Source organism: Perognathus longimembris, chromosome 24 (assembly GCF_023159225.1).
Source record: "Perognathus longimembris pacificus isolate PPM17 chromosome 24, ASM2315922v1, whole genome shotgun sequence".
Classification (NCBI taxonomy): domain Eukaryota; kingdom Metazoa; phylum Chordata; class Mammalia; order Rodentia; family Heteromyidae; genus Perognathus; species Perognathus longimembris.
Genome location: NC_063184.1, coordinates 18,703,891 through 18,731,474, shown reverse-complemented (window position 1 = coordinate 18,731,474; position 27,584 = coordinate 18,703,891). Strand labels below are relative to the sequence as shown.

Sequence of the window (27,584 nt, the reverse complement as noted above, 5' to 3'; positions counted from 1 at the left end):
TTCCGTTTTTACCCACGCCTGCTATTTAGCAACTCGTTCATTTTAATTTTTAATTGTTGCCAGTCCTGGGCTTGGACTCAGGGCCTGAGCACTGTCCCTGGCTTCCTTTTTGCTCAAGGCTAGCACTCTGCCACTTGAGCCACAGCGCCACTTCTGGCCATTTCTGTTTATGTGGTGCTGAGGAATCGAACCCAGGGCTTCATGCATGCAAGGCAAGCATTCTACCACTAAACCACATTCCCAGCCCTAAATAGATCTTTTCTTAAGAAGATGCCCTTCGTCCAAGAAGGGGAACTCTTGTTAGAGAGTGAGCAGGGTTAGATTGAGCTAGGGGCAGGGAGGGCCGGAAGGGTGGGCCAGACTGCTCGCCCCGCCCACCCTGAAGCCTGAGTCTGCGCCTGCGCCTGCAGGTAAACCCTTCTTCCCAGGACTCTTCCTGTCCCCGGAGCCAGCGTCCGTCCCTTCACCCAGCTTCCGGCCTGTCAAGCTGTTGGCATGTGTTAAAACATTAACTCCAGATAACACTCAGCCCCCACCCCCATGGGACCTCTGGGCCCAGGGGTCATCACTAACAAGCCTCCATCACCCCCAAAAGGCCTTGCTGGCTGAAAGTGCACGGAGAGTCCCCCAGGTGAGCCCCAGGTCAGCCATGATGAGGCAGAAGAGTTGGGCTTCCTTAAACGCCACCATCCACGCAAGAACAGAGCTGCCCTCCTTCCTGCAGGAAGCTCCCCCTTCTCTCCTTCCCTTGGGGTGGTCCAGCAATGACTGCGCCCTCTCTAGGACAGAATTGTTGGTGCTGACCATAGGAACCTGGTCGGTTGGCTGGGTTGTGAGGCGCTTTGTTCCCTTGGGTTCTGGCTTATAGCATGCAGGGGCCTCCGAACCCAAGAACCCAGTGTTGTGATCTGCAGGCTTTTCCACGGTCACCCCACATGGCCCTCAATGTTTGGAGGACAAAGAATCACCTGGGGTGACTGTCACAGATGCATATTCCAGGGGGATATTGTGGATGTTGGGGTGGCGGGTTCGGTCCACAACCCACTCTAGAGAGGCCCAGCTCTAGCCCTTGACCTTCGTTTCCAGTGTGCTAAAGTCCAAAGCCCCCAGGATCCCGGCTCTTCTGAAGCCATGACTTCTGCTTTCTCAGGACCTCCAGAGCCCCCAACTCCCTCCCAAGCCCTGCTTTCTTTAGTTTCTGGTCCATTCATTGCCTTGGTCCCTTTGCATCGTCTTAGTCTGTATCTTCCTTTTTAGTCGTTCTGCTCCCTGTACAGTTATTTTTGTTGCGGTTTTCTGAAAATGACTTCTCATCCATTACAGTTCTTTCCTTCTTTCTAATTTGGACACTTCCCTGTGGCCACATCATTCTCCCTGTCACTGGAGACTGCTCCCAAACTGCTCCCGGTGGAGTGCTAGGAACCCAAAAGGGGGTGTTTTCACTATTTCCAATCACTACCTAATGACAGGATCCTGCTCAAGCAGTTTCAGAGTCACCTACTTCTGTTCGGGGTTTGTGAAACTGTCACTCTCTTGTAGCCCAGGCTGGTTTCCAGCTCTGAAATCCTCCTGTCTGTTGGGATTCCAGGAGTGCACCACCACACCTTCTTACATTCCTTATTTTAAGTGAAAAAATAAAACACTGTGAACTTTCATACTTTGCTAAAAAGGCTAAGAAAAATGGAAGTCACTAAATTATATTACACTTATAGGGTCCAGAAATTACATTTTTAGACATAAATTGAAGTTTTAGAATCAAATTACTTAGTTTTTTGTCTCCTCCTCCTCCTCCTCTTCTTCCTCCTTTTTCTCCTTCTCCTTCTCCTCCTCTCCTCCCCCTCCTTCTTTTTTTAGTAAAGATTTCCATGTTTGGAAGGAAGAGTAGAACTAAGGATTAACGCATGTAAAAGTATGGTGAGACAGGTAGTAGCATAATCACTTAAGAGCTTGGTTTGGTTTCCTTTATAGAAGCTATACGACGCTGAATAGCACCACTTAATGTCCTGCAGAAGAGGAAAACCCAAACCAGCGCACCTGCACCAATGCAGTGTGACTGCCACCTAGTGGTAGGATATCCTCACTACAAAGGATCCTGCTACTGCACAACTCAAGGCCTGCGGTAGTGATAATAATGGTATTTTCTGTTATGGAAACTTTCATAGCTTCCAGGACTATTTTAGGAAATATATATTTATTGATGCAATTTCAAAGAAAGTCATACAAGGACATGTAATGGACAGATTTTACCCTTAAATAGTTTCTGTTATAAAAGGTCCAAATACACAGGAGACATCTATCTTAGGTCCAAACTTCCAGTTCATCTAATTCTGCCTTAGAAAACAGTTTGTGATTTTTAAAAATGGAATGAGGGTTTGCTGAACTTCGTATCCCTGGAATAAGGAATAGCTCAGACATGTTAATCAGTGACAGAAGCTCAGGCAAATACTCTCAAATGTCTTTTCTCACTCCCCCAACCTGTTAAGCAGAGTAACTAAAGGAGATCCTCTTTAAGATTGTCTCCAGGCAATGTTCTAAGACACTTCCTATTCATTTCTTTACTGCTGCTTAAGGTGGAGCAAAGGCTTGGACATGTTGGCTTAGCTCTTGCACTCACTCCCAATGGCCAGGGTGGATTCAAGGCCTGCCATTTCCATGGCTGAATTCACCTTGGGAGTCTCCAAGCAGCTAAGAATCCCAGAAGTCATCACAAATGGCCAGTTGGTTTAAAAAAATGCTTGTTGCATGTCATCGATACTGACTGATGTTTTTTCACATGCATTTTGAGCAAGAAGGCACAAAAGTATTTGGAATATCGCCGGTGAAACCCACGAGTGTACAATGTGGCTGAGTTTCATTGAGTGAGTAGCTGCTTTGGCAAACCCAGACACACTAGCTGGTGAGTTCAAGATTTCATTCCCTGCTGTCACTGCTCAGAAATCAGTGCCAATGCAATTCAGCATGACCTTTCCATACAGACAGCACCACCCTCCACATACACAGACAGCACCTGTCACCCGGGCCTCAAGTGCAGATATGCACATATTTATGACACTCTATGTCTTAAATTGGTAAGGGAAGTGCTCGAGTAAAGGCTGGGCAGAAGGGAGTCTCCTATCACTTGATCTGGTCACATTACCTGCTAAGAAATTAATAACCCAGTTCTAGGAAACAAGAACCATTCTCTTAAAACTACACCTGTGTGTAGTTTTAAGTTTGAATTACTTTCATAATGTATAAACACTGTCACCTCTAAAATGGTGCCAAGTCACTTCTCTAGCAGAGCTCCCAAATCACCACCAAGTATACTTTTGGATATGCACACAAACAAGGCAGCAGCAAGCTCAAATGTTTCTTTCCAAGAAAGTCACATGTCAAAGTTAAAAGGAATGTTAAAGACAACGTAAAATAGCTTTCCTCCAAATATAAGGGTAAGGGAAGTGGAGCTGTGGCTCAACTGGCAGAGTGCTAGCTTTGAGCTGAAGAGCTCAGGGGCAGCCCCAGGCCCAGAGTTCAAGCCCCACAACCAACCGAATATATTGATAAATATATATAATATATTTTATATATTATATAATATATAATATATAATATATCCTTATATATTTTATATTATATATTTTATATATATTCGGCTGGAGATATATATATATATATGGGTAAGGTGCCAAATAAAGGGTTAGGAATAGTTCAGCTAAGGGATGGCCAGGAAGAACTGAGTGTTAATGGAGCCAGTAAGAAGTTAGTCTGGTTTTTATTATCATTGAGAAACCATTAGTTAGGAACAACATCCTATGAACAACACTGAAGCCTGCGTTGGCTTTGAACCATGATCCTCAGAACTTAGTCTCATGAGTAGCCAAGATAGGCATGAGCCACTGGCGCCTGGCAGGTTTGGTTAGTTTTATTTTTTAAAAGTGTCCCATTGCTATTACAACTTGCATTTCTTTGAATACTAGAGGAATTTTCTTAGCATTTTCCCATGAGTTTCTCCTCCAGTCCTTTGCCTTGATAGATGGTAGTTTATTTAAATTTGCTTTTTTGTTGGAAATTGTATGAAGAAAACACTGTTGTTCACAGGGTTGTGTGCCTGGGTAACTTTCCCTCCTACCTTGTGTCCTGCCCTTCTAGCAGAGCTGCCTCTGGAGCCACACACTCGAAGTCTATTTTCCATCACAGAGCGTCAGGTTTTATGGACAACCGTGCTACTTCCCTCTGTGGTCTTCTCTTTCCAGAATTATCTGCTGCTTCACCAACTTAGCTGTACATTAGTTAAATATCCACTCATGTCCTTTACAGCAGTGACACAAAGAGATGTAATAGTAATTACACTTTAGTTTCCTTAGGAGAATAGTCCAGGACTCTGAACTCATGTTGATACTGCTATTTTTTTCTATGAATGCTACCTAAAATGTGCCTAATCGTTCCTTTTCTGTTATACTCACAAATTCTTTATGGTGAGTAAACACCCTTTTTCATATAAACTTCTCAAGACATTCTTTTTTCTGTGCTTAAATGATCCAACAAGTAAGGCAGACATTACCAATAGAACAAGAAAATCCATTCTCTTCCCAGAACAGGTCAACTAAATGCAGGTCAACTACATTTCCCAGCTTCCTTTGCAGCCAGGTGGGGCCATGTGAATAAGTTTGCCTTCAGAGGAACAAAGCCTGCCTATGAGTAGTCTGTTCTTGGGCCTGCTCCATTCAAATCTTCTTTGGATGCTTCTTGCTGCTGACTGGGTTCATGGAACTTGTGAAAACTCATGGTTAAAGATGGCACAGCTCCTGTGGGCTTGGTTTGCAAATGACTGAGAGGTAGAACGTTCCCACGGTGTTCAGTTATGTGAGTAAGAAACAAACTTCCCTTGTACTACCTACTGCACTTTGGGTCTCCTAAAATAGCGAGTCAGCATACCCCAACAAAGCAGGAGAAATGAGGCATGGTGAAGAATCAAGAATGAATAAGGAGTTATTCATCTATTGCCTCTCCATTCCATTCCTGTCTTTTCAGCCCCTTCCCTTGTGTCACCAGAGACTGAAAGCCCAGCAAATACATTTCACTGCTCTGTTTACCAGAAAGAATTTGCAAACTTAAGAAACTAGAGATAGGAAGATATTTGTTTTAATTGTTCCTTACTTTGGACATGGCCTCCAACAGCAGGAACGAGCAGCAGTAACGGTGAACAAATGCAAGCTTCCAGAGCATCTATGCATGCCAGGTTTCAGCTGCATCAAATGAGTGTCATCCTGAGCTCCCCAGAGGAGAAAGGGGGGATCACGTACTGCATAGTTCACCAGCAACTGCTTTGGCTAACTCAAAGCTCTGTGATCTGCCTCCAGCTCCTCCCTCCTCCCACCTCTCTCTACCTGGTTCTTGCCTTTAATCCACCCCCTCCCCCCGGGATGAAATTCTAGAGGAGCTTCTCTCTTCTTAAGTAGATACTGGTGTGCCTCCTCCTGGTGCTGCACATTTCTAGAATGTTCTATAACCTTAGAGCTCTTTGGGATGCCCAGTTTTCTCATCTATTAAAAAATAATGAGCTGGACAATGGTGGCTTAATTTTTACTCATACACGCATCCTAGCCACTCAGGAGGTTGAGATTTGAGGATCACAGTTCGAAGCCAGCACAGGAAGAATAGTCTGTGAGACTCTTCTCTCTGACTAACCAGTAAAAAGCTGATGTTGAGGCTCTGAGTCAGGCAGTAGGGAAAAAAATGCAAGTGAGAACACAAGGCCTTGAGTTTAAGCTCTAGTACCAGGTCAAAAAAAAAAGAAAGAAAGAAAAAGGAAAAGAACACCTGCATTGTCTCATGAACCTAAAGTTTGTAATGTTCAAATGAAAATTATGGTCATTCATAATTGATAAATACAATTTTTTTGTTCCAGCTAAACTTCCTCTTGCCGATCACATCTCTTTCTAGATCGTCCAGAACCTCTTAAATATTGCAAATTCTGATTCAGTCAAAAATATTGATCTTTGCTTCCTTTGAAAAAGTCTGTTCTAAGGGGAAAATGGATATCGAAGGGGAGAAGCTGAATAAGGATAAATATGGCCAAAGCACTTTATATATACATATATGGAACTAGAACAATGAATCCTGTTGATACAGTTTCAGGAAGGGGAAAAATGGGGTAAAGGAGAGTAACAGGGGGGGTAAGGCTAATGAGGTCTATTGAGTGCAAGTGCTGAAGGATCACAATGAAATTCCCCACGTCCAATAGTGTGTGCTCATTGAAAATCTGAATACAAACAGTAAAGAAAAGAACAGCTATTCTAATCTGCTGCCAGCAGGGGGAGCTCTTCCTTTATTTCCACTAAGGATTTCATTTCTTAACCAGAGCCAAATCTGTATCTATTCCAACACCACCTGCTGGAATCATCTTAGCTTCTGTCACCAGGCAGAACTGACAGAATGTCAGTGATAAGTCTGGACGTAGGATGAAGATGGATTTGGGTATCACGGGTTGGCATTCCTTGACATTCTCCGTCCCTCTCAGGCCTCTCCTAAGAGGCAGAGGCGCCCTGGAGCCTGCACACCCTCCCTAGTGGCTTCTGGAAAGGGCAGGCTTTCGATCTCATTCACCTCTGCTTTTCCTATTACACTCCAAGGATTTATGGTACTAGAGTTTCCAAGGGATTGTGGGACTGAGAAAACACCTGCTTGAGGAAGACAAACCATTTGCTAGTTCCTTGTTGCAGGGATTTACCTGTGCTTGGAAAGACAATTACAGTCCACATGCCAATGAGCAGCTCAAGCACCACACCGAATGTCTTGGAGGGGGCCATATTGCTCCAGGTGAAAGCCCCTGTTTTATGGCCTGTGAACATCAGCATTCTCCAGAGAAACAGGGCCTATGGCATGTGTATATGGGTATTAGATATAGATAAAGGGGAGATATATATGTATATATATATATATATGAAATGTTATGGGGTTCAAGGGAGGGGATTCCTCGTCCATCTAAGAGTCCACCACTCAGAGACAGTCTCAAGCAAAAAGATGAACAAGATGGATTTATTGAGGAAGTAAAAAGTGAACTGAGCGGCCTGGGCTGCAGCGCAGCCCTGGGGGCTGGGACCTCGCCCAGATGAGGGCTTGGGGCAAGGTTATAAAGGCAAACACCACATGGTCAAGCCTGCCACATGCAGGTGGCCAATGAGGTTACAACACTTACAGAGCATGCCAGGTCACACGCAAGTGGCCAGTGGACTTACAATCTACCACATAGTATCTGCTTGAAACCAACCTATCATTCTAGTTAGGATTTGGAGGGGGGGGTTCTATTGTTCACAGCCAGGGGGAATCTTCCCTGGATTCTAGCAGATAGGGTGGGGAGATCTTAGTGAAGATGGAGCCCGCCTCTGCCCTCCCTAACTAATCTGAGAAGGAGCCAGTCTGCTGCCCCCCTGAAATGATATAGATTGATTATATATAAATGTATAAAGAGATACATATGTATGTATATAGATTCTATATGTGTGTATGTATATGCGTGTATATATACATAGGCATGTATATATACATACACATACACACACAGAGATTTATGAGTTTAGGTACCAGTGGCCCACACCTGTAGTCCTAGCTACTAGAAAGCTGTTATCTGAGGAGCTCAGCTTGAAGCCAGCCCAGGTAAGAAAGTCCACATGATTTCATCTCCAATTAACCAGCAAAACACTAGACATTAACTGTGAGAGAGGGGAAAAAAAAAAAAGCCAAGTGAGAGCACAACGCCTTGAGTTCAATCCCTGGCACTGACTCTCTTAGAATACAATCTGGTGGTCTTTCTACCCAATTCCTCTGCTTCTCTTTCTTTGCACAGATGTCCGATTGTGCTGCTATTTGGAGAGGGGGGATGAGAGTAAAAGAAAATAACACAAGTGAGCCTTCTGACACAAGATAGGGGGCAAGTAAGGAAACAGGACTTAATGCATCTGTCAAGAGTAGGGTGGCCAGGTACAACAGAGACCCGTGATCACTTGTGACCCACCTAGGCCCCCAGGGCCTCTCCTCACCACCTCTTGGATACTCATCTGCATATGGGCGTCTCCCCTTGACTGCCATTTTATATCTTAGTGATTACAGTTCACCTTTACTGAGCATCTAGGAGTTCACAGCCTGGGTCAGCTGGGCTTGGATTTCCAGGATTTGAAGTCTTCCAGGAAACCGTGGTCTTCAGCCATTCAAGCTGTTCTTACTATGTGTCTTTGACTAGGTCTCTCAATTCTAGAGTCTCCAAGGCCAAGGTCAGGGGACAACGTGGTCTGATGCTGATGAGAGCCCTCTCTCAGGTCATAGCCTGACAGTTCTGCACTATAGCCTCGCCTGGTGGAAAGAGGGATGAATGCTCTCTTTAGTCCTTTTTCCAAGGGCACTGACCCCCATTTATAAAGGCCCCATCCTCGTGGCCTCACCCCCCAAAGCCTGGGCCTCCTGTGCCACCACCATTGGGGTTAGTCGCCAATAAGAAATAAGTAAGTAAAGTAAATAAAGTATCTTTAAGTAGTTGTACAAAGGGATTTCAATTCAGCGTGTCAGTTATGGCAGATTGAAGACATCTTGACCACTATCACCCCTTCTACTGTTCTCGTCTATCTCTCCTAACTCCATTGTACGCCTTTGTAAGAGGTGAATTGGGAAGGTATTTGAAAACAGAACCTGTTGTCTCTTTAATAAAAAATGACACCTCGATGATCTAATAGGAAGGATGGGGTGACTGGGAAAGTGTGACACATGAAAGGATGACATCACAGGAGAAGGCAACAGGTGTAGAAAGATGATACAGCGGGTGGGGGAAGGTCATCGTAGCAAATTCTGCTACTTTTTTCCTCGCCCTCACCAAAAAAAAGTGAAGCAAAAGTAAAACCAGAATTTGCTAAAACGGGAACGAAATAGATACTAACACACTGAACTGGGGGCTACAGAAAAAGAACAGGAAATCTGGTGCACAGCGGTTCTGCTATCGCTGCTGCCTGAACCCTGGCATTTCCACCACCAACCCCCCCCCCAACCGCTCTGCTCTGCAAAACCCCACCTGCCAAAAGAACTTGAACTGCTTTTGCCATCAGCTATGGGTGTGCTGTCAGGGTGTACTTCCTGCTGGCGGTGTCTCAGCACTCAGAAATTTCTCACACACAACTAGAGCAAGCCAGGGTCTCCCAAACCAAAGGGGAGCAAGTAGAGGTCTGAGGGAAGACAGTAAAGAACCAAAGGATGGTAGGAACAGAGTGACCTCCAGCAACAATCTGAGTCTCCTAGGACCCACTGTGCTGTTGTGGTGTCCAGTAGCTTGGCCCCAGCTCAAGCTTTGCCACTCAGGGAACCCCTGAAAGCCTATATCCTAACAAATTCTTCCTGATGCCAACTTATATAGCATCCTAGGAATCCTAACTTGTCTAGGTATATAGAAAGAGAAAGAAGGGGAAGGAGGGGAGGGTGGAGGGAGGAAGGAGAAGAGAAAGGAAGAAAGGGAGTAGGGGAGAGAGAGCAACCAGACAGATGCACATTCTTCCCTGCAGGTACACACTGGGGCACTTTGCTTTACTTCCCAAGGACCAAGTCAGTTTCCCTTGGGGACTTTCAGGCAGATGTGATTCTTCAAGCATGAATCTGAACAGCCATTAGGACAGAATCCCAGTGAACTGCCTCATTGGATAGGCTTGCCCCAAGATGACCTCTACTCTCTACATTTCCTCCCTTCTTTCACCAAGCTCTTCCTCCATGGTGGGCCAAATAATTGTGTCCAACCTGAGCATCCAGGGCATGTTGGAAAACTTGGGTAGTGATGCAGAAAAACTGAGACAATGCCCCAAACCAAATGCAGGACCAAGTGGGACTCTGCTTTCTTTACCAACTCTGAGGGTGTCTATCCTGACGCTTCTTGAAGGGTGAAAGCTCACAGACCCTCCTCTACCAACCCCAGGTTGGGAACACTAGAAAAGCTATGCTTTGGCCTCGTAGGAAGGGTTGGAGCCAATAGCAGGATTTCAGGTGCGCAGTCTCTCCTGTGTCTCTTGCCCGAAACTGCTTGATGGTGATGCCCGGTGGGTGTTAGAGGAGCCTATCTTCAGTTGCATACTTCCTGACTGACAGCACGCTCGTGCCAGTGCCGGAGGCCAGGGTGGCTCTCAGTGGGCGGGGTAATCAGTTTCATTTCCTTGCTGGCTGGAGACTCAGCCCCAGCGGGCTCCTGTCTCAGTAGGAGGCAGATGGGAGCTCTTCCCACAGCATCTGGTGAGGGCTCAGCTGACAGACTTGAAGGGTGCGAATGGGCAGAGCAGAACTTCTAGAAAGAAAGATGAGTGCTCAGGATCCCTCAGATTTGTGGAGCAGATCGGATGGGGACGCTGAGCTGCTCCAAGACTTGGGGTAAGAAAGCTGATCTCTTTTACAAAATGCTTTTTGGATGGATGTAACGGGCAGTTCACTTTTCATCTGTGATTATGGCCAGCCTTTCCATCCTGATACTCTCTTGTCTATCCTGATCTTCCAGCCTGGTCATTTGTGTCTGTGAGATATCTTCCTTTGTGGGGAGCGAGGGGAGCTAATTCATTGTAAGAAGCACAGGTGAGTTTTCTGGGTAGGTGGAGCAAATGTGGCTACAATTCACTGCTGAACGTGCTTCTGGAATAGGGACAGAGCTGGGACATTCGAGTCCTGTAGCTTGGTTTCTTTGCTCTTGCTCTGGTTGGGGAAGAGTTCCAATGATTGCCCTGTTGACAGGGAGGTGGTGTTGCTGGTACCATAAACACAAAGCCTGCTCTGCAGTGAGAGGGACTTTTTCAAAAGAGAGAGAATGAGGAAGTTTCTGCAGCAGTCCGGTTCTCCGGTGTGTATGTGTATGTCTGTGTGTGGGGGAGGGGGTGTTTATCCTGTGTGTATTGTGTGTGCTTCTGTGCTGGGACAGCTTTGAACCTTTTAAAGACCAACAATGCAGGAACAGGATCAAACTTGTGCCTCCAGTGAGTTTAGGTGAGTGGCACCATCAGAATCTTGCCTTGAAAAAGGGATCTTGATGTTACAACCCATCAGGATATTTAGCAAAAGAAGCAAGATTACACAAGATAAGAAGGGAATTTCCTAGAGAAATCAACCCTTTCACTTAAACTCTGCCATACACCCCCTACAAGGCTGGGTTAGCAACAGTGAACGGTGTTTCCAGTTAGGTGAAACTTAGATCTTTGATCTGGATCCTTAGCTATCAAACTTCACAACCCAATGGCATAGGCCCTGCTACCATCTTCTTACAAAAGAGGAAAACCAGATCCTTGGCAAAACACTTGCCTAGCAAGTGCAACATCCTGGGTTCAACTCCAAGTATCAAAAAAGAAAAAAAAGACAAAATACAATTAAAAAAGAAAAGAACAAGCAAAATGAAAATAGCACCTACCAGGTATGAAAGCCTTGCTTATATGTCACACATCCATGAAAGCTAATCTCAGCTTTGGTAGCTGGGATTACAGGTGTCAACCACCATGCTCACTGTCTCATGGCTTACGTCTATATTACTTCGGTGGCTTATTTAAATAGGTAAGTTCTCATGTTCGTTCTTTTATAGATAGGGGAAGCTACTTTAAATTTGGTTAAATTTGAAAAAGTATTGGTTCTTTGATTTCTTTTCTCCTTCAGGCTCTGCAATGTGTAATCCTTAGACCTTGAACTATATATAGCAAATCTATCACTCAGAACTATTAGTCACTAAAATGAAACAGCTCGAATTATTTCTATGCCTCGTTTACAAGAGAAAGAAAGTGCAAGGTCATATCTTATATCCTCAGTGCATCAATGTGCCCCCAAAGCAAAGCAGAAATAAAACCATCTTGGTAGCTTGGCTTCACACTTGGTGCCGAGAGGAGCAGGGTGGGGGTGGCCAGGGCTGAGAAGCTCTGGGTGTTCACACTTTGCTCCTTTAAGGAGGAGATATGGATACCAGAGATGGCCAGGCTGCAGGAGTTGAAAAGGGTGATGGACAGTGGAGGAGGTACCTTACTTATCCCTGCAGTATCTACAAGGCCTGCTTGTGGCACAGGGCAGCCATCTTGGGTGGATCTACTTTGTCCAGTGCTATTTGTAACAAATCCTGAGCCATCCTGGGGGGGAAGGGAGAGGTGTGCCACCCAAAGCAACACAAGATTGGCTACCTCACGGCCCCTAGATACTTTACATCCAGGAGGACAAGAGTTGGGAGCTATGAGAGAGCCATGGGGAACCAGGAAGGTTTCTCCTGTCCATACAGATAGGGATGATATGGAGGAATTCTGTTTCAGGGGTAGATTTTCAGAATAACGGTTCCTGATGAGCTCCCAGTTACAGGTTAGTAAGGCACAGCTGGACCAAAGGAACAGGAAACAAGAAGAGAGGATGCAGTTGGCATGGCAACTGGAAGCAATAAGTGAAGATGTCAGCAAAGACAAGGGTAAAGACAGGCAGAGTGTTCTGTAACTGACCCAGCAATACTAGAACGACTATGGCCTCCTTCCCCAGAACCAGCTTGGGATGCAAAAGAAAAGAAAGGCTGCTGTTGAATTCTTTTCTAAGCATTCCTTGAGCTTTAGTGTCCGGCTGCCAGGAAAAGCCCTCAGCAACTCTCCTTACAGCTTATGCCTCCATCAGTACCTTTCCAGCCTCAGAGCAGCGCCTACCTATGCAAATTCTCCATCATATAGCTTTAAGTACTAGAATTCAAGCTGATTTTTGTTACCCCAAATATAAACAAAATGCCATTGCAGAGAAGGATAAGAAAACAACAAATAAGTACTAGAGACATCATATAAGTAAGAAACTGGTCCAGAACTGCTAATTACTCAAAACCCCAGCAGTTCTTTGGGGGAACACCAAAAGAATTGTTATACCCAAGAAAATGTGGGAACCGTATAGTTATATGTAGCTACAGACACAAAAGGGACATGGTAAAAATGATTTTGGCTATTTTTAAATTAAATGTTTAATTTTCTACTCAGACATTCCCTCAAGTGAGAAATTGATTGCTTTTTTTAAAGTCTCTTAATGTCCACATGTGTAAAAAAAAAAAAGTAGATCAGAGACCTGGGAACTTTTATACACATATTTAATGGTCCAGCTAATCTTCAAAAGAACAAGTCTTCTGGGGCTGGGAATATGGCCTAGTGGCAAGAGTGCTTGCCTCCTATACATGAAGCCCTGGGTTCAATTCTTCAGCACCACATATACAGAAAATGGCCAGAAGTGGCACTCTGGCTCAAGTGGTAAAGTGCTAGCCTTGAGCAAAAAGAAGCCAGGGACAGTGCTCAGGCCCTGAGTTCAAGGCCCATGACTGGTGAAAACAAAAACAAAACCCCCAAAGCAGAACAAGGCCTCTGTTAGTTCTGTCATACTGAGCAGGTAGTGAGCAAGATTAGCCTTCTGCTGATGGCTTGCTGACTGAGGGAATAAATGCTTGCTCAGAGAGACCTCTACCACATGAGCAGCTCTGTTCTTCCAAAAACATCCATGGTCCAGCTCAACATAGGAGACTCAAGAGTGGAGAAATGGGGCTCCTTGAAGACTCAGAATACCTGGGTCCAAAGTGGATCCTTATTTCCCAAGCCAGGCGGCCTTTCTGCTGCGAGAGGTTATTTACTTCCCACCCACTCTGCACCACACGGTGCCATCCCATGCAGTGTGCCATTTCCTTTCCCAACCTCACCCTCCGTGAGGACTGCTGGTACTCTTATTTCATAGATGCAGCGAGGGAGGCTAGTCAAGGATGTGGCCCAGTTCATAGACATCCTAGCAGCAGAGCTGACCTTAGAGTTAGTGCACTTCCCATGTTGCACTGCTGCTGAGTAGAGACCCCAGCTCAGAAGCCTACCTTCTAATACCAGCAGGGCACTGGCTTCGGCCTGTGCTCACTCGAGCAGATGGGAGATGCAGCAAAGGGGCTCTAGCCGCACACCAGGTTTACATGTTGGTACACCCTCCTATCCAGAGCCCACGTGTTTAAGTAACTTCCTAGTTTTCAAACTTCTGTCTTTTTATTCAACAAGTGCAACTTGTTAGTGCTTGTGTGAACAGAGGGAAGAAAAGGAAGTTCTGTGATTACTAAACCAACCAGGTTTCTCATACAAGGCTGTGTGTTCTGCGCCTAGGACAGGTGTACACAGAGCCCCGCCCATATCCTACTGCATGAGACTTTTAGTAAATGTTGTAGACAAATTCACTTCTGGACAAGGGAAAGAATTAAGCAGGTTGGGAGAATTAGAAAGTTTAAGGGAAAAGTTTAAAGTGTTTTACAGAGGTCACACACTGAGTGGAGCAGAAAACCTTCTGTCTCCTCCACGTGCATGCTCATTTCTGGATTCTTTTTTTTTTTTTGGCCAGTCCTGGGCCTTGGACTCAGGGCCTGAGTACCATCCCTGGCTTCTTTTTGCTCAAGGCTAGCACTCTGCCACCTGAGCCACAGCGCCCCTTCTTGGCCATTTTCCATATATGTGGTGCTGGGGAATCGAACCAAGAGCTTCACGTGTAGGAGGCAAGCACTCTTGCCACTAGGCCATATTCCCAGCCCTCATTTCTGGATTCTTGAAGTGGGTGGTGATTGGACAGTGACTCTTGTGGCCAGCAGATTGCGTGTATCGAGTGCACCGGGCTCAAGGGAGTTTGTTTCCTCCTCGGTTGTGTTGTTCTGTTCCTCCTGTGGGTGGCCTCTTTCTGCTTACAAGTGGAAAACTGTCCTATTTTCCCCCCCTATTGGGTGGAGATGCTGCACCGCATTCCTATCTCTTCCATTCATTCATAAATCCACCGGTTGAAGGACATTATGCAAGGCCATGTGGGGATATGGAAATAAGGAAGAAATGTCTGCAGGGAGTGGAGAGAGACACAAGGCTTGTCTCAGGAAGGAAGGAGGTCACTGGCCTTGGAACTAATGTGAGTTTTTCTTTTGTTTTGTTTTGTTTGCCAGTCCTGGGGCTTGAACTCAGGACCTGAGCACTGTCCCCGGCTTCTTTTTGCTCAAGGCTAGCACTCTACCACTTAAGCCACAGCGCCACTTCTGTATATGTGGTGCTGAGGAATTGAACCCAGGGCTTCATGCATATAAGGTAAACACTGCCGCTAAGCCATGTTCTCAACCCCTAATGTGAGTTTTGTCTGCTCAACTTAGAAAAGAGGACATTTTATACAGAAAGGCAAAAAACAAACAAACAATGGGAGGAGTTAAGGAGTAAAAGTAGCAAAACAGGATGGCTTAGGAAACAGAATCCATGTAGCCTCACCACTCCCCAGCCCCTCGGGCCCTTCTGGGCAGTCTGCCTGTTCTGGAAGAATCCATGGCTTTTCCTGGATTTCATCATACACTTCTATGTTCATAACCAAACCAGTTTATAAAGCCTGGGTTAATTTCTGTCTCCTAGTAATGGCTATGAAGGATGGGGTGGTACTCTGGGGACCTATGTTTATTTCCATTCCCTGCTGGGTCTTGTCTGACACCAATCCACCCACCCCACCCCATCTTGCTTGTGGCCATTGAGCTTGGAGACTTTAACTGGCTGCACTTTCTGCTTCTCCTCCTGAAGCTCTGCCCACAAGTGCCCGCCCCTTTTCTGTATTGTTTCAAAATATCTATGCCTTTAAAAACATGTGAGAGCCATCATTTAATTTATTTTGATACAAGTATGATCATTATGTAAGCAAATGTTAGGTTTTAGGGACACATGTTGAATTATGTAAGGTTCTATGATCATCGTATCTCTGATATATTTTAAATATGTTCATTGAAAGCTACATGAAGAAAAAATATGGCGAAAGGTTGAGATTAATCTACTTAAAGTACAAACATTCTTTGGTTTTAGGCATTATACAATCTTCCTGTACATCTGAAATTATTCAAAATACTCAAAATTATAGTACTGTACATTAATTCTTAAAAATCAAGGAAGTAAAGCACCCCCCAAAACTGTCAATCATGTTCTACTACCTAAAATGAATTTTGCTACTTGGTGCATTTCTTTCGAAGTGGAATCCTGGGCATTTTTTTTTTTTTTTTGCCAGTCCTGGGGCTTGAACTCAGAGCCTGGGCATTATCCCTGAGTTTCTTTTGCTCAAGGCTAGCACTCTACCACTTGAGCCACAGCACTGCTTCTAGCTTTTTCTGTTTATGTGGTACTGAGAAATGGAACCCATGGCTTCATGCATGCTAGGCAAGCACTCTACTACTAAGCCACATTCTCAATCGGGAATCCAGGGTATTTTTAAAGACTCAAGTGATTATCCAATGTTGTCTAACATGTGCCCTATAATTTGTTCTTGGCTTTACCACTGTAAATTTCTAAAGCCATTTGATTTTGTGTTACTCTTTCCACTTTCCTGACCCACCAGCAGTAGCTTGTATACTTATGGTTGACTTGACTCACAAGATCATGTCAGAGCTTTGGAGACAATTTGAGGACTGCAGACTGTCAGTTCTGATGCACTAAGGGGTTAAGGCCATATGCTTCAGCCCATAGAAGGAAGATCTGCCTATATTTTCATGTTTCCCCCAAGTCTGGATTCTTTCCTTCTCCCCTCAATAGTAGGTCATCAATAGCAATTACAGTCCAAAGAAAAGCTCCAATTAGCATTTTATGACAGACAGGGTATAAGAGCAATCAGAGTGAGCACAGAATCCATTTGATTCCATTCCTCTTGAGCAAAACTTGGGGTTTAGATCCACGTCTTGCTAGTCTAGTCATCCTCAAGTTCTTATGCACACACAAACTTTTTTCTCTAGTCCAAGGCAAGCATTCTATGCCCCCAACCAGTGGGAAGCAATGAAGGATTTTGTTTGTTTTTTGGTTGCTGTGTTGCACCAGATGCTATGGGGACTGAGTGGAAGGACTTGTGTGAGATACAATATACACTCCTCCCTCAAGTCAGTGGCTGTGTCCCTCGGGACTTTCCAAGTCTCAGACTTTCCTGGGTCTGCTGAGCCATCTTCAAGTGGGCTCTGTGAGTCTCTGTGTGTTTTCATCCTGTTCTTTCCATTCCCTCAAACACATTCAGCCTTCTGAGTCTTGCCGAACCATTCCTAGCTGTCTCTCTGTCTACAAGGTGTTTGACTTTCTTATCTCTGACTCTTCATGAAACCCTGTGCTGGAATCTGTGACTCTATCTCGACCTCTCTGTTTCTGCCTTCCAGAAGTTCTGGCCTCATTCCTCAGACTCTCAGAACAAGTTTATCCTGATCTCTCACTCCTACAGAATTCTTCTCTCCTGGTTTTTCTTTAGCTGAATCTTCACTTACCTTTCATCCATGAACTATATTTCTAATACAAAATAAAGATATCTCTGCCCTCCCCCCACAAAGAGGAATTACACTACAAGGAGGTGCTGCTTCAAAATCTTGTAAAATACCTGTCACTAGAAAGAACTTGTCATTAGGAGGAAGCAAGAAAGATCAAAGAAGGCCCAATTCATTTTAGAATTAAGCTCTTAGAATTAATGCTCTCAGAATGCCTATAGAATTAGAAGTGAGGGGACAGTAACCTGATGGACAGGCTTTCTCTCAGGGGGAAATGCAGGAATGTGATTATCACTGTTGTCTTCTGGAGAAACAGGGAAACTGGGGCTTAAGGGTGTAGGTGGGAAAAAAAAAAAAACTCACCTTTTTTCACTATGTCTCCTTTCTGAATTGCCCAGATATTTTAAACATACCTTCTCTAATACGCACACACACACACACACACACACACACACACACACACACACACCAATTTGATTTTCCTTGGGCCTCTCCCCACTCTTCACATAATGGTCAGTTTGGAGCAGCATTTGGTGGGCCTGTGTTCACTATGAAACGTCAGATTCCTTGCAGCCAGCAAGGAAGCCAACTCATCCACAACTCTGCATTTTAGTATGATAGCACAATGGTGTCCCCATGAAATGGTCCCAAACTTGCAAACAAATTGTAGGAGACTAAAATAAACAGAGAACATGGATCGATGCTTTTTATTTATCTTCTTTCCTTATATGTTGTGCCAGTAACAGGCGTGGCTTTTTAGCTCATGACAGGGTACTCTATCACTTGAGCTACACATCAAGTCAGGCATTTTGCAGACTTTTCTGCCAGGGCTTCAAACCATGATCCTCAGAGTAGCTAGGATGAGTCACCAGCACCTGGCTTCAAAGCCTAATCCTATGACTATTTTGAATTAGACTTTTAAACCTTTTTCTACCTACAAAGCAACACTCTTAGTTTCCTGAGGTGCTTTACAAAGTACCACACAGAGGGTGTGGCTTAACCAATGGACATCTATTATCTCACTGTCCCAGAGGCCTGAAAGAACTGGTCACTCCTGAGGAGCGGAGGAACCTCCCAAACCTCTCCTTGGCTTTGTGGTGACCATCTTCACATCCTCATGGTTTTCTCCCTGTGTAGGGAGTCTGTCTTAAATGTCTCCCCTTTATAAGAAGATACTGGTTGTCTTGGATTGAGCCCACCCTAATGATTTCTTTTAACCTTGACGTTATCTCCAAATCAGGTCCCATTTTATAGTATTGGGGGAGGGGTGTGATGATTTCAGATGTGAATTTTCCTGGTGGAGTTCAGCCATAACTCTAACACTACCACTTCAACTTCACCTAGGGGTCTCCCTGTCCTGACCTTGGGGCTAAATGTATGGTCTGTGGCCTAGTCATGGAGGGAACTATTGCTGGGGCGTGTCTGAAAGGAAACCCCACTGAAGGAGGAATCATCTTGCTTTGCCCTTAGTAAAAATGTCTTGCTGTTTCTATTTCAGATGGTATCATGGCAACCTTACGCGGCATGCGGCTGAGGCTCTCCTCCTCTCTAATGGACGTGACGGAAGCTACCTTCTGAGGGACAGCGGCGAGAATTCTGGGCAGTACTCTCTCTCTGTCAGGTGGGGCGTTTTAGAGTCAATTCCACACTTCACTTTACCATCCCTCAGATTCCCAGATCAAAACTCCCTGGTTTGTTGTGGGGCTAGCAGGCTAAAGGATTTCATCCACTAACTGCTTTTAAAAAATGTGAGAACTGAAAGAGATGGAGAATGTTCTTCCATCTCAATCTCTTATTTGACTGATGAGCATGAAAACCAAAAGGTGAGCCATCCAACATCTAATGAATCAACACTAGAAATAGTACCAGTATTCAAATCCTTGAGACCTGGTCCCGTGAGTGCCTTTTTGGCTATGCCTTGCTGCCCAACCTGGGAAACTAGAATGATTTGTGACTATACAAACATAAACAAAAGTGGGTGATATTTAACTTTCAGGAGGGAGAGGGTAGTCTCTGGCTGCTTGCTAAGTTCTGAATCTTTGACTCCTTGGTCCAGGCTCCCATTCTTTTTGCTTTTGTAAAGTTTTTTTTGTTGTTTGTTTGTGTGTGTGTGTGTGTGTGTGTGTGTGTGTGTGTGTGTGTGTGTGTGTGTGTGTGTGTGTGTGTTGATCCTGGGCTTGGACTCAGGGCCTGAGCACTGTCCCTGGCTTCTTTTTGCTCAAGGCTAGCACTCTGCCACTTGAGCCACAGCGCCACTTCTGGCTTTTTTCTATATATGTGGTGCTGAAGAATCAAACCCAGGGCTTCATGGATACGAGACGAGCACTTTACCACTAAACCATATTCCCAGCCCGTTTCCAACTTTTTGCTGGGTAATTGGAGATAAGGTTTATGAATTTTCATCCCTGTGCTGGCTTCAAACCATGATCCTCAGATCTCAGGCTTCTGAACAACTAGGATTGCAGATGTGTAGCCACTGATGCCTAGCTTTGTTTTGTTTTAAAGATACGATCTTGCTCTAGTTTTGCCGGGGCTGGCCTCAAAGCATGATCCATTTCTCTAGTAGTCTGATTATAGTAGTGTACTCTATTTCCTATAAATTGGCTTTGTTTTTGTTAGTTGTGGGGCTTAAACTCAGGGCCTGGGTGCTGTCCCTGAGCTGTTTTGCTCAAGGTTAGCACTCTGTCTCTTAGTCACAGGGCCACTTCTGGTTTTCTGTTTTGACTGTGGTCCTCAGATCTCAGTCTCCTGAGTAGCTAGGATGACAAGGTGTGACCCACCAGTGCCCTACACTCTCTTTCTTTTTTGAGGCTTAGTTTTCTGGTAAGAAAGTTAACTAGTCTATACCAGGTACACATAACCATGTAATGACTGTCAAGTCCTTTCTGAGTTTCTTCTAGCAGCCTCTTCCTCAACTAGCATCCCAGACCCAGGAGAACCAACCCAGCTTATGTCCTCGGGGGAGGTGGCTGGTTCTCATTGGCCTCTGTCGCTCTGACTTTGATGCATATGCAGCAAGTCCCTTGAGTCTTCAGGCAATTCTCCAAGTATTACGCTGGGGATATGAAGCTTCAACAAATCCCTCTCTGTCATTTACCATTTAACTCCAACTGCCAGTGTATGACTATCCCAATAACACCTCCATGTACCCCTGGAAGGAAGTCAGTTTTTCCTCACATTATACTTTCTCAAAATGAGCTGGCATGAGAAAGTTTTTCTGTACTGTCCTCCATGACATGGCTACTGCCTCTTTGTCAGTCACCCAATGGCAGGACCTCCTTCTGCTGTCTTAAGCCTTCTTTCCATCCAAATCAGCCACAGCTTTTGGTGGTTTGTGTTTTTGTTTTAATCTCTTCTCTCAATGAAAGAGCAACAAGACTACTTAAGAAAATAGCTCTCTGGATAATTGGTGACAAGCTTCAATAAGCTCAAAAGCCAAGGCATAAATACATGCTTAGCTTCTCTTTGGGTCTTTAGAGCCTCCTGAATGTTTTCTGTGATGCATAATAAATCACCAAAAGCACCTACTAGCTTCAAAGAGGATACGTTGATCATTTCCCAGTTTCTGTGAAATCCAGACCCAGTGCAGATTCAATTAGAATCCTGCCAGGCTGGCATCAAGATGTTGGCTGAGAGGAGCTCAGGACCGTCTTCTTCATGTCTTGCTTTTTTCTTCATTCCCTTGTTGTTGCTGAATAACTGAGGCCCCTTTCAACTGGCATCCAGAGACCATGACACCCCATGAGACCACTGCAGTCCCCTGGCACAAGGCCTCCATAGGTAGTTAATGCCCTGGTGGTTGCTATCTTCAAATCCAGCCAAAGCACACCTCTTTGATGTCTTTTTCTGTGAACAAGGAAAATTCCCTGTTTCACAGAGTTCATGTGGTAAGGGCAGGCCTACACATGTAATTTTCCTATATTAAGATAAATCATTTTAGGAGCTTGGTGTTCTGTAAAGTCCCCTGCTAACTTTATCTAGCATAGGCTTTGACTGAAAAATTGGAGCATGGTGTGTGTACCCCATCCCAGAATGCTCTGCTGCCCCTTTCATTGCCCTCAATGGATCTACAGGCCTGCTTGAAAAGGAGAGGGAAAGTAGTCAATGATGGAGAAAATCAGGGAGTTCAAAAGGAAAAAAAACCACAAATATTTTTCATGTATCCACATTTTGTTTATCCACGTTCAAAGTAATAATTATGGAACATTCACTCATCCAAGATAGGGCTTGAGTTGAGTGGCAGTCAGACCTTTGTTTTCTCTGACTGACAGCAGCACTGTTGAAAGTCTGTCAGATGATTAGGCTGCAAGTGCTTTGTTAAGTGGATGGTGCAAAAGTCACAATGTGGAATTATTGGATCAAGTATTTTAATGAACTTTTCATGTATACATGTCTCATCTCAATGGTTAGGGAATAAACTCCCTGTGAATCAGTGGCATATGTATTTCATCTCTATGAAACATGAAAATATGAATGGTTGCTTCCCATTGTATGTACTTAAGAATTCTATTTCAAAACCTACCGGAAGTGGCATAAGCCATAGGCCAGTTCAGGAAGCTAATCATATGTACTCAATTATTCATTCATTCCTTTAAGATTAAATATTTCAAACATTCCCTCTGCATCACTCACATGAATAAGTATTGAGGAAGGTGTAAAGACTTTATTTTCAGGAAGTACAGTCTCAAAGGGCCAATAACACCTCAAAATTACTAGAAAGCAGAGCATAGTAGATAACATAAAAGAAATGTTGGGGGTAGTTCAGAAGAGGAAAACCACTCAGCTTAAGGAGGAAGAGGTATTTAAAGTCATGGTGGGTAAGTAGCTGGTATTTGTCCCAGCAGAGATGAGGAGGGAGACATTGCATATGAAAGGAACAGTAGGAGGAAGAAGTTCTGGAGACAATAGTAGGTCCAGGGCAGAAATGCTCCCTAGGTATATGCTCCCTAGACCAGCAACATCAACTGAGGACATGTTAGAACATAAATCCTCCGCTCCAGTCCGGATAGGTGATTCTGATGCAAGTTAACATAGTAAGATGGGTTGTGGAGTGGAATGTGGGGGCTAGGAAGTTATGATGGGAAAGTACAGAGAGATAGTTAATTTTATATTCTACCTCATTTCAAAACATGAAGTAGAAAGCAGGATGGGGGAGAGGGGGAATGAAGGACGAGGTAACAAACAGTACAAGAAATGTATACAATGCATGAAACAGTAATCTCTCTGTAATTCAGTTTGATAATAAATATATATATATATATAAAAAGAAAAAGAAAGCAGGATCAGTGGCTTCTACCTATAATCCTAGCTACTCAGGAGGCTAAGATGTGAAGACCTTGGTTCAAAGCAAGCCCAGGCAGACAAGAGACTATCTTCACCTAGCCAATAAAATGTCAGAAGAGGAAGTATGGCTCAAGTGGTTGAGTGGTAGACTTGAACATAAAGTTGAGCCAGAGTTTGAGACCCTGTGTTCAAGCCCCAGCACCAGCACAAAAACAAACAAAAATGAAATAGGAGAAGAGCAACATAAGAAATTTGGTATTTTATTTAGTAGGCACTAAAACAGAGAAGAGAGGAAAAGATCTGGGCTCCTGTAACTGACAGAGCAAAATTCTAATTCCCAAACAAGTCAGGGAAGAGCATGAAGTACAGAGGGGAAGATAGATAGGTTGGTGCATGCCATTTATATCTGTTTGCTGCGCTTCATAAACTCATGTCCTGCAAGAGGGTTCAAAGACAATTTCACCAAACCTGAAAACAGTAGAAAAAGTTGTTCCCTGGCCTTTCAGTAGAGAGAGAAATTGAAAGGCTCATGCTTTGCCATTAGTGATGCTCTTTCAAAAAGAAGATATTAATTTGTTAAATAACATTTAACACTTCTTTTTTCCCTTATAGAGCCAAAGACTCAGTCAAACACTTCCATGTTGAATATACTGGATATTCATTTAAGTTTGGCTTTAATGAATACTCATCTATAAAAGATTTTGTCAAACATTTTGCAAATGAGCCTTTGGTTGGAAGTGAGACAGGTAAGCTGCCTTAGTCTATTTTCTGTTCATGTAACTGAATGTCTGGCTGGTTGATTCATTCTAAAAGAAGGTTATATAGCTCATGGTTCGGAGAGTCTGAGTATGGCATCCACATTTGCTTGGATTGGGTCTTGCCAAAAAGCACCACATGGTAAGAGATGTAGCCAAAAGAGCTTTTATAGCAAACTCATTTCCCAAGTAGTCCATTAACCCATTAAGCCCACAAAATTAATGTATTCATGAGGCCCTAATTATCTCTAAAAGGCCCCGTCTGATTCCTCCTCAGAATATTTCACAATGGAGATTACATTTCAGGATGAGGTTTTGGGCAGCTCTGGGATTTGAACTAAGGGCCTCATGTTTTCTAAGCAAATGTTCTATTACTTGCACAATACTGGCTCCAGCCTTTCAACATGAGAGTTGAAAGAGAAAAAAAATATTTGAACCATTGTATCTACTATAAAGAGTTACTTGACTTGTGAGATAATGTTTCAGTATGGAGAATCAAGGATTGTTTCAATTAATTTCTTAGGTGTCACTTCTATTGAATTTTGTTAATATAATTTGCAATTTGATATATTTATAAATAATTTTCCTATTGTTTCATTTGCTCCAGCAGTATATATTAGCATCTCAGCATTATCTTTAGGAAGAAACAATGCACTTTGTACAAAATATTTACTCAAACCATATTATTTAATGTATTGATTGAATACACTTAATTTCTTTAAATAATCTATTTTATAATATATACATTAAACAAAAGAAAGACAAGAGTAAGTAAAGACATTTTGCTTCCTTACCATGGCAGATATGAATCACTTATATGTAGCTTATACCTATGGAATATAATTTTGAAATTAAAAAAATTAAGTTTACACTTAAATGTCTACAGAAAAGATTGAACTTAACTAGAAAATATTGACTAGAAAGTATCCTCTTGAGTGATAAAATTATGTTTATATTGCCTTGATTTCTTTTTAGTTTCCAACTGGACTTAGATATGGCTGGAAAAATTAGGAGTCGTACCAGAAACTTCATGTTGAATAATAATAATAGTAAGATGAAGAATCCATTTTCTTTGTCAGCTTTGCATCACTGTAACAAATGACCAGAAACTAACTTTCAAGGAGGAACATTTTATTTGGCTCAAAGCCACAGAAGAGCTGACTCTTCTAGGATTGCTTGGCCCTGTGGCGGTCACAGCAGGGAGCCTGAGGCAGATTAAGCTGCTCACCTGATGGCAGCCAGAGAAACGGAGAGGAAGAGGAGGAAACAAGGTCACAATATTGCCTTCAAGGGCAAGCCTCCCAAAACCTAGGTTCTTTTCACTAAGCCATATTTGCTAATGCTCTTCCTCTCCTCAGAGGGCCTCACTGGAGAACAAGCTTTTACCTCATATGCCTTTCAGGGACTACTAAATCCAAACTATAGCACACATTGTCCCTCTTGTCTGTATAAACAAAATCATAACAGGGTCACTTCTATATTTGTGGTACAGAATGATAACTTGTTTTGTCCTAAATGGTGAGAAATAAATCTCAGTGCATCAAAGGCTTGGAAATTCCAAGAACCTCTAGCACAGAGAAACTTAAGACTTAAAGTACAGCCTGTTACCATGAACTTGTATAAACTTGTTTTCCTGGTAAACTTGGCAGTGGCCTTTCTGCTAATCACTGTGGAGGCAAGAGATGCCAGAACCAGCATCTGCCTTTGCTGTTGCTTCTGTGGCTTAGATAGACCCTAATCAGAATCCTGCAGTGTTGAATACGATTTAAAAAACAACACTATAGAAACCATGACACAGTTGGTTCTCTTAATACAGACATCACTAAGTTTGTGGTAGAATGTTCTCAGCTATGATCTTTTCTATTCCGGTTGAAAGTCTCCCAGTCCTCCCTAAAACTTTACCATTTAACCCCACAGTTGTTCTTAGAAATGAATGTCCAATGGGGAGGTGTTTATTTCCATTGCTACCCTGGCTTTGGTAAACATTTTGGCTTCGCAGACATTTGCACAGGTGGACTTACTACTTGTGTCCAACCCTACAATTGATTTTATTTAGTTGTCAGTCACTGAAAGTGGAGAGAGGATTTTTTTAACCAAGAGTTTTGTTTTGACTACTTCTATTCATTCTTCTCCATATCTGCCAGAGCCTGAACCCAGGGCAGGTTCTTTGAGTGGATGGATGGATGGATGGATGGATGGATGGATGGATGGATGGATGGATGAGTACAACTTGGAAGCCTGAAACAACACTGTAGTTACCTTTCTGTCATTCTCTTCTCTCCAAGCAAAGCTTTCTTTTAAACACTATTCCTAGACTATTTTCCGTACTCTTTATCATTCTCTATGATCCTTCCTGGACCTTCTCTAAATTGAAAGGATGTACTGGCAGATTTCAAAGCACTTTGCAGTTGAGTAAATGTTTTCTGATTGAGCTTTTCCCACCCATTCATTCACTCAGCAAAGAACCACATAAGCTGCTCCAAAGTAAAGAATCTGCACTTGGGACAGTGCTCATCTTCCATATAAAAACTTTGAATATATTATTATTTCGACTAAATTATTCTGACTCAAGGAAGCTCATGACTTAAGAACCATATGACTTTCTTTTTTTTTTTTTTTTTTTTTTTTGGCCAGTCCTGGGGCTTGGACTCAGGGCCTGAGCACTGTCCCTAGCTTCTTTTTGCTCAAGACTAGCACTCTGTCAATATTTATTTATTTATTATTATTATTATTTTTTTTTTTTTGCCAGTCCTGGGGCTTGGACTCAGGGCCTGAGCACTGTCCCTGGCTTCTTTTTGCTCAAGGCTAGCACTCTGCCACTTGAGTCACAGCGCCACTTCTGGCCATTTTCTGTATATGTGGTGCTGGGGAATCGAACCCAGGGCTTCAAGTATATGAGGCAAGCGCTCTTGCCACTAGGCCATATCCCCAGCCCCACCATATGACTTTCTAACTAGGATTCCTATAGTAGTTTCTCCTAAGCTAAAACTTGCAATACACGAATACTGCTATACTATATTATTATAGTGAAACTCAGGAAAGTAAGGTTGCTATTCCCACTGCCTTTCCTCTGTTTTATTCATTAGCTAATGAAGAATTTGCTGTTAATTGAATTCTTGCTTCCAGCTCTTAGTGCTGATGGATATGTACTTGACTTGCTGGCTTTAAGCCCTTGAGGGAGATTCTGGTAACTCTATCCCTCTCATCTGACCCGCCAGATGAAGACAAGATGCTGAGTCTGGGGACCAGGGCAAAACTCATGACAAATGAGTATTCTAATCTGCCTCCTGTGGAATTGAAGGCCCCAGGAAACAAGATAAGTGTGCTTTAGTCACAAGGACTTTCACACCCTGAAGGTCCTCAGAAGTCACAGTCACCACTGTTCCCTATGAAGAATGGTGAATTCTGGAAACTGGAAGGTCAAAGTCTAAAAACAGATCTTTTCTTCTTTTATTTAAGAATCTACTCCTGTCCATCAGACGTTTATCTCCAATAAACTACTCAGAAAAAGCTGGAAGTGGTACAAGTGGTAGTACACTGGCCTTGAGCACAAAGAGGATCAGGGACAGCCCAGGGCTTTAAGTTCAAGCCCCAGGACTGGCCAAAAATAACAAACAATCCACTCCTGATATCAGCTCCTAGTGGTCAGGAGGTTACTCCTCTGTGGATTTCTTTCTTTTGCACTATAAAATGAGGTACAATTTCTGCTTCAGTAGTATATTTGATTGAAATCACCAGGAAAAGCATTTGACCACAAGGGGATGGGGCCCTGGCCCAGCACTTTCCTCCGGGTTCCCTGAATGAAGACTTTGACAGAAGGTATCTGACCATGCCGGCAAGCCAGCCCAGCTGACTCGCTCTGCAGTTCCCGGAGTTCCCTTTATTAAAGAGAAACTTTCACCTCCTGGCAGGCATAGCGCGAGCTCTGAAGACAATAGAGCCATACTCAAATAACCCAAACCTCCTGCTTTTGCTTGAATCGTTGGTTTGGGGCCATAAGGAAGTTGCTTTCAAGAGAAGCAAAAGCAACTATGAAAGGAATGAATAATATTTTTAAGTGGTGGTTCCCTCTTCATTTCCTGTTTTCTACTCTTTAAATTGAGAGGATGTCTGTTTTCTAATCTAAGGTTTCCTAAACTGGATTTATTCTTCTGCCAACTTTAAGGGTTCTATTGTTGTAGTTTTTCCCTTGCTTTTGTTATAAGCATCATTGAAATTTATGCTCACTCGAAGTTCTCCATAACATTTAGCACTCTTAAGACACTTCTAATCCACCAAACCCATTCATTTCCCAAGCATGTAATCTA

General features: G+C 43.5%; 1 protein-coding gene across 2 annotated transcripts in view; it reads left to right on the top strand.

Moving 5' to 3' along the window:
* The first annotated feature begins 10,224 nt into the window (after positions 1 to 10,224).
* The window catches only part of Dapp1 (dual adaptor of phosphotyrosine and 3-phosphoinositides 1), a 37,615-nt gene continuing 20,255 nt past the window's right edge, over positions 10,225 to 27,584 (top strand). For both annotated transcript variants that reach the window (XM_048333484.1, XM_048333483.1), the window contains exons 1-3: positions 10,225 to 10,371; positions 18,738 to 18,860; positions 23,135 to 23,268. In XM_048333484.1, coding sequence (XP_048189441.1) covers positions 10,271 to 10,371; positions 18,738 to 18,860; positions 23,135 to 23,268 — 358 coding nt within the window. In that variant the 5' untranslated portion in view covers positions 10,225 to 10,270. The remainder of the gene's footprint in view (positions 10,372 to 18,737; positions 18,861 to 23,134; positions 23,269 to 27,584) is intronic.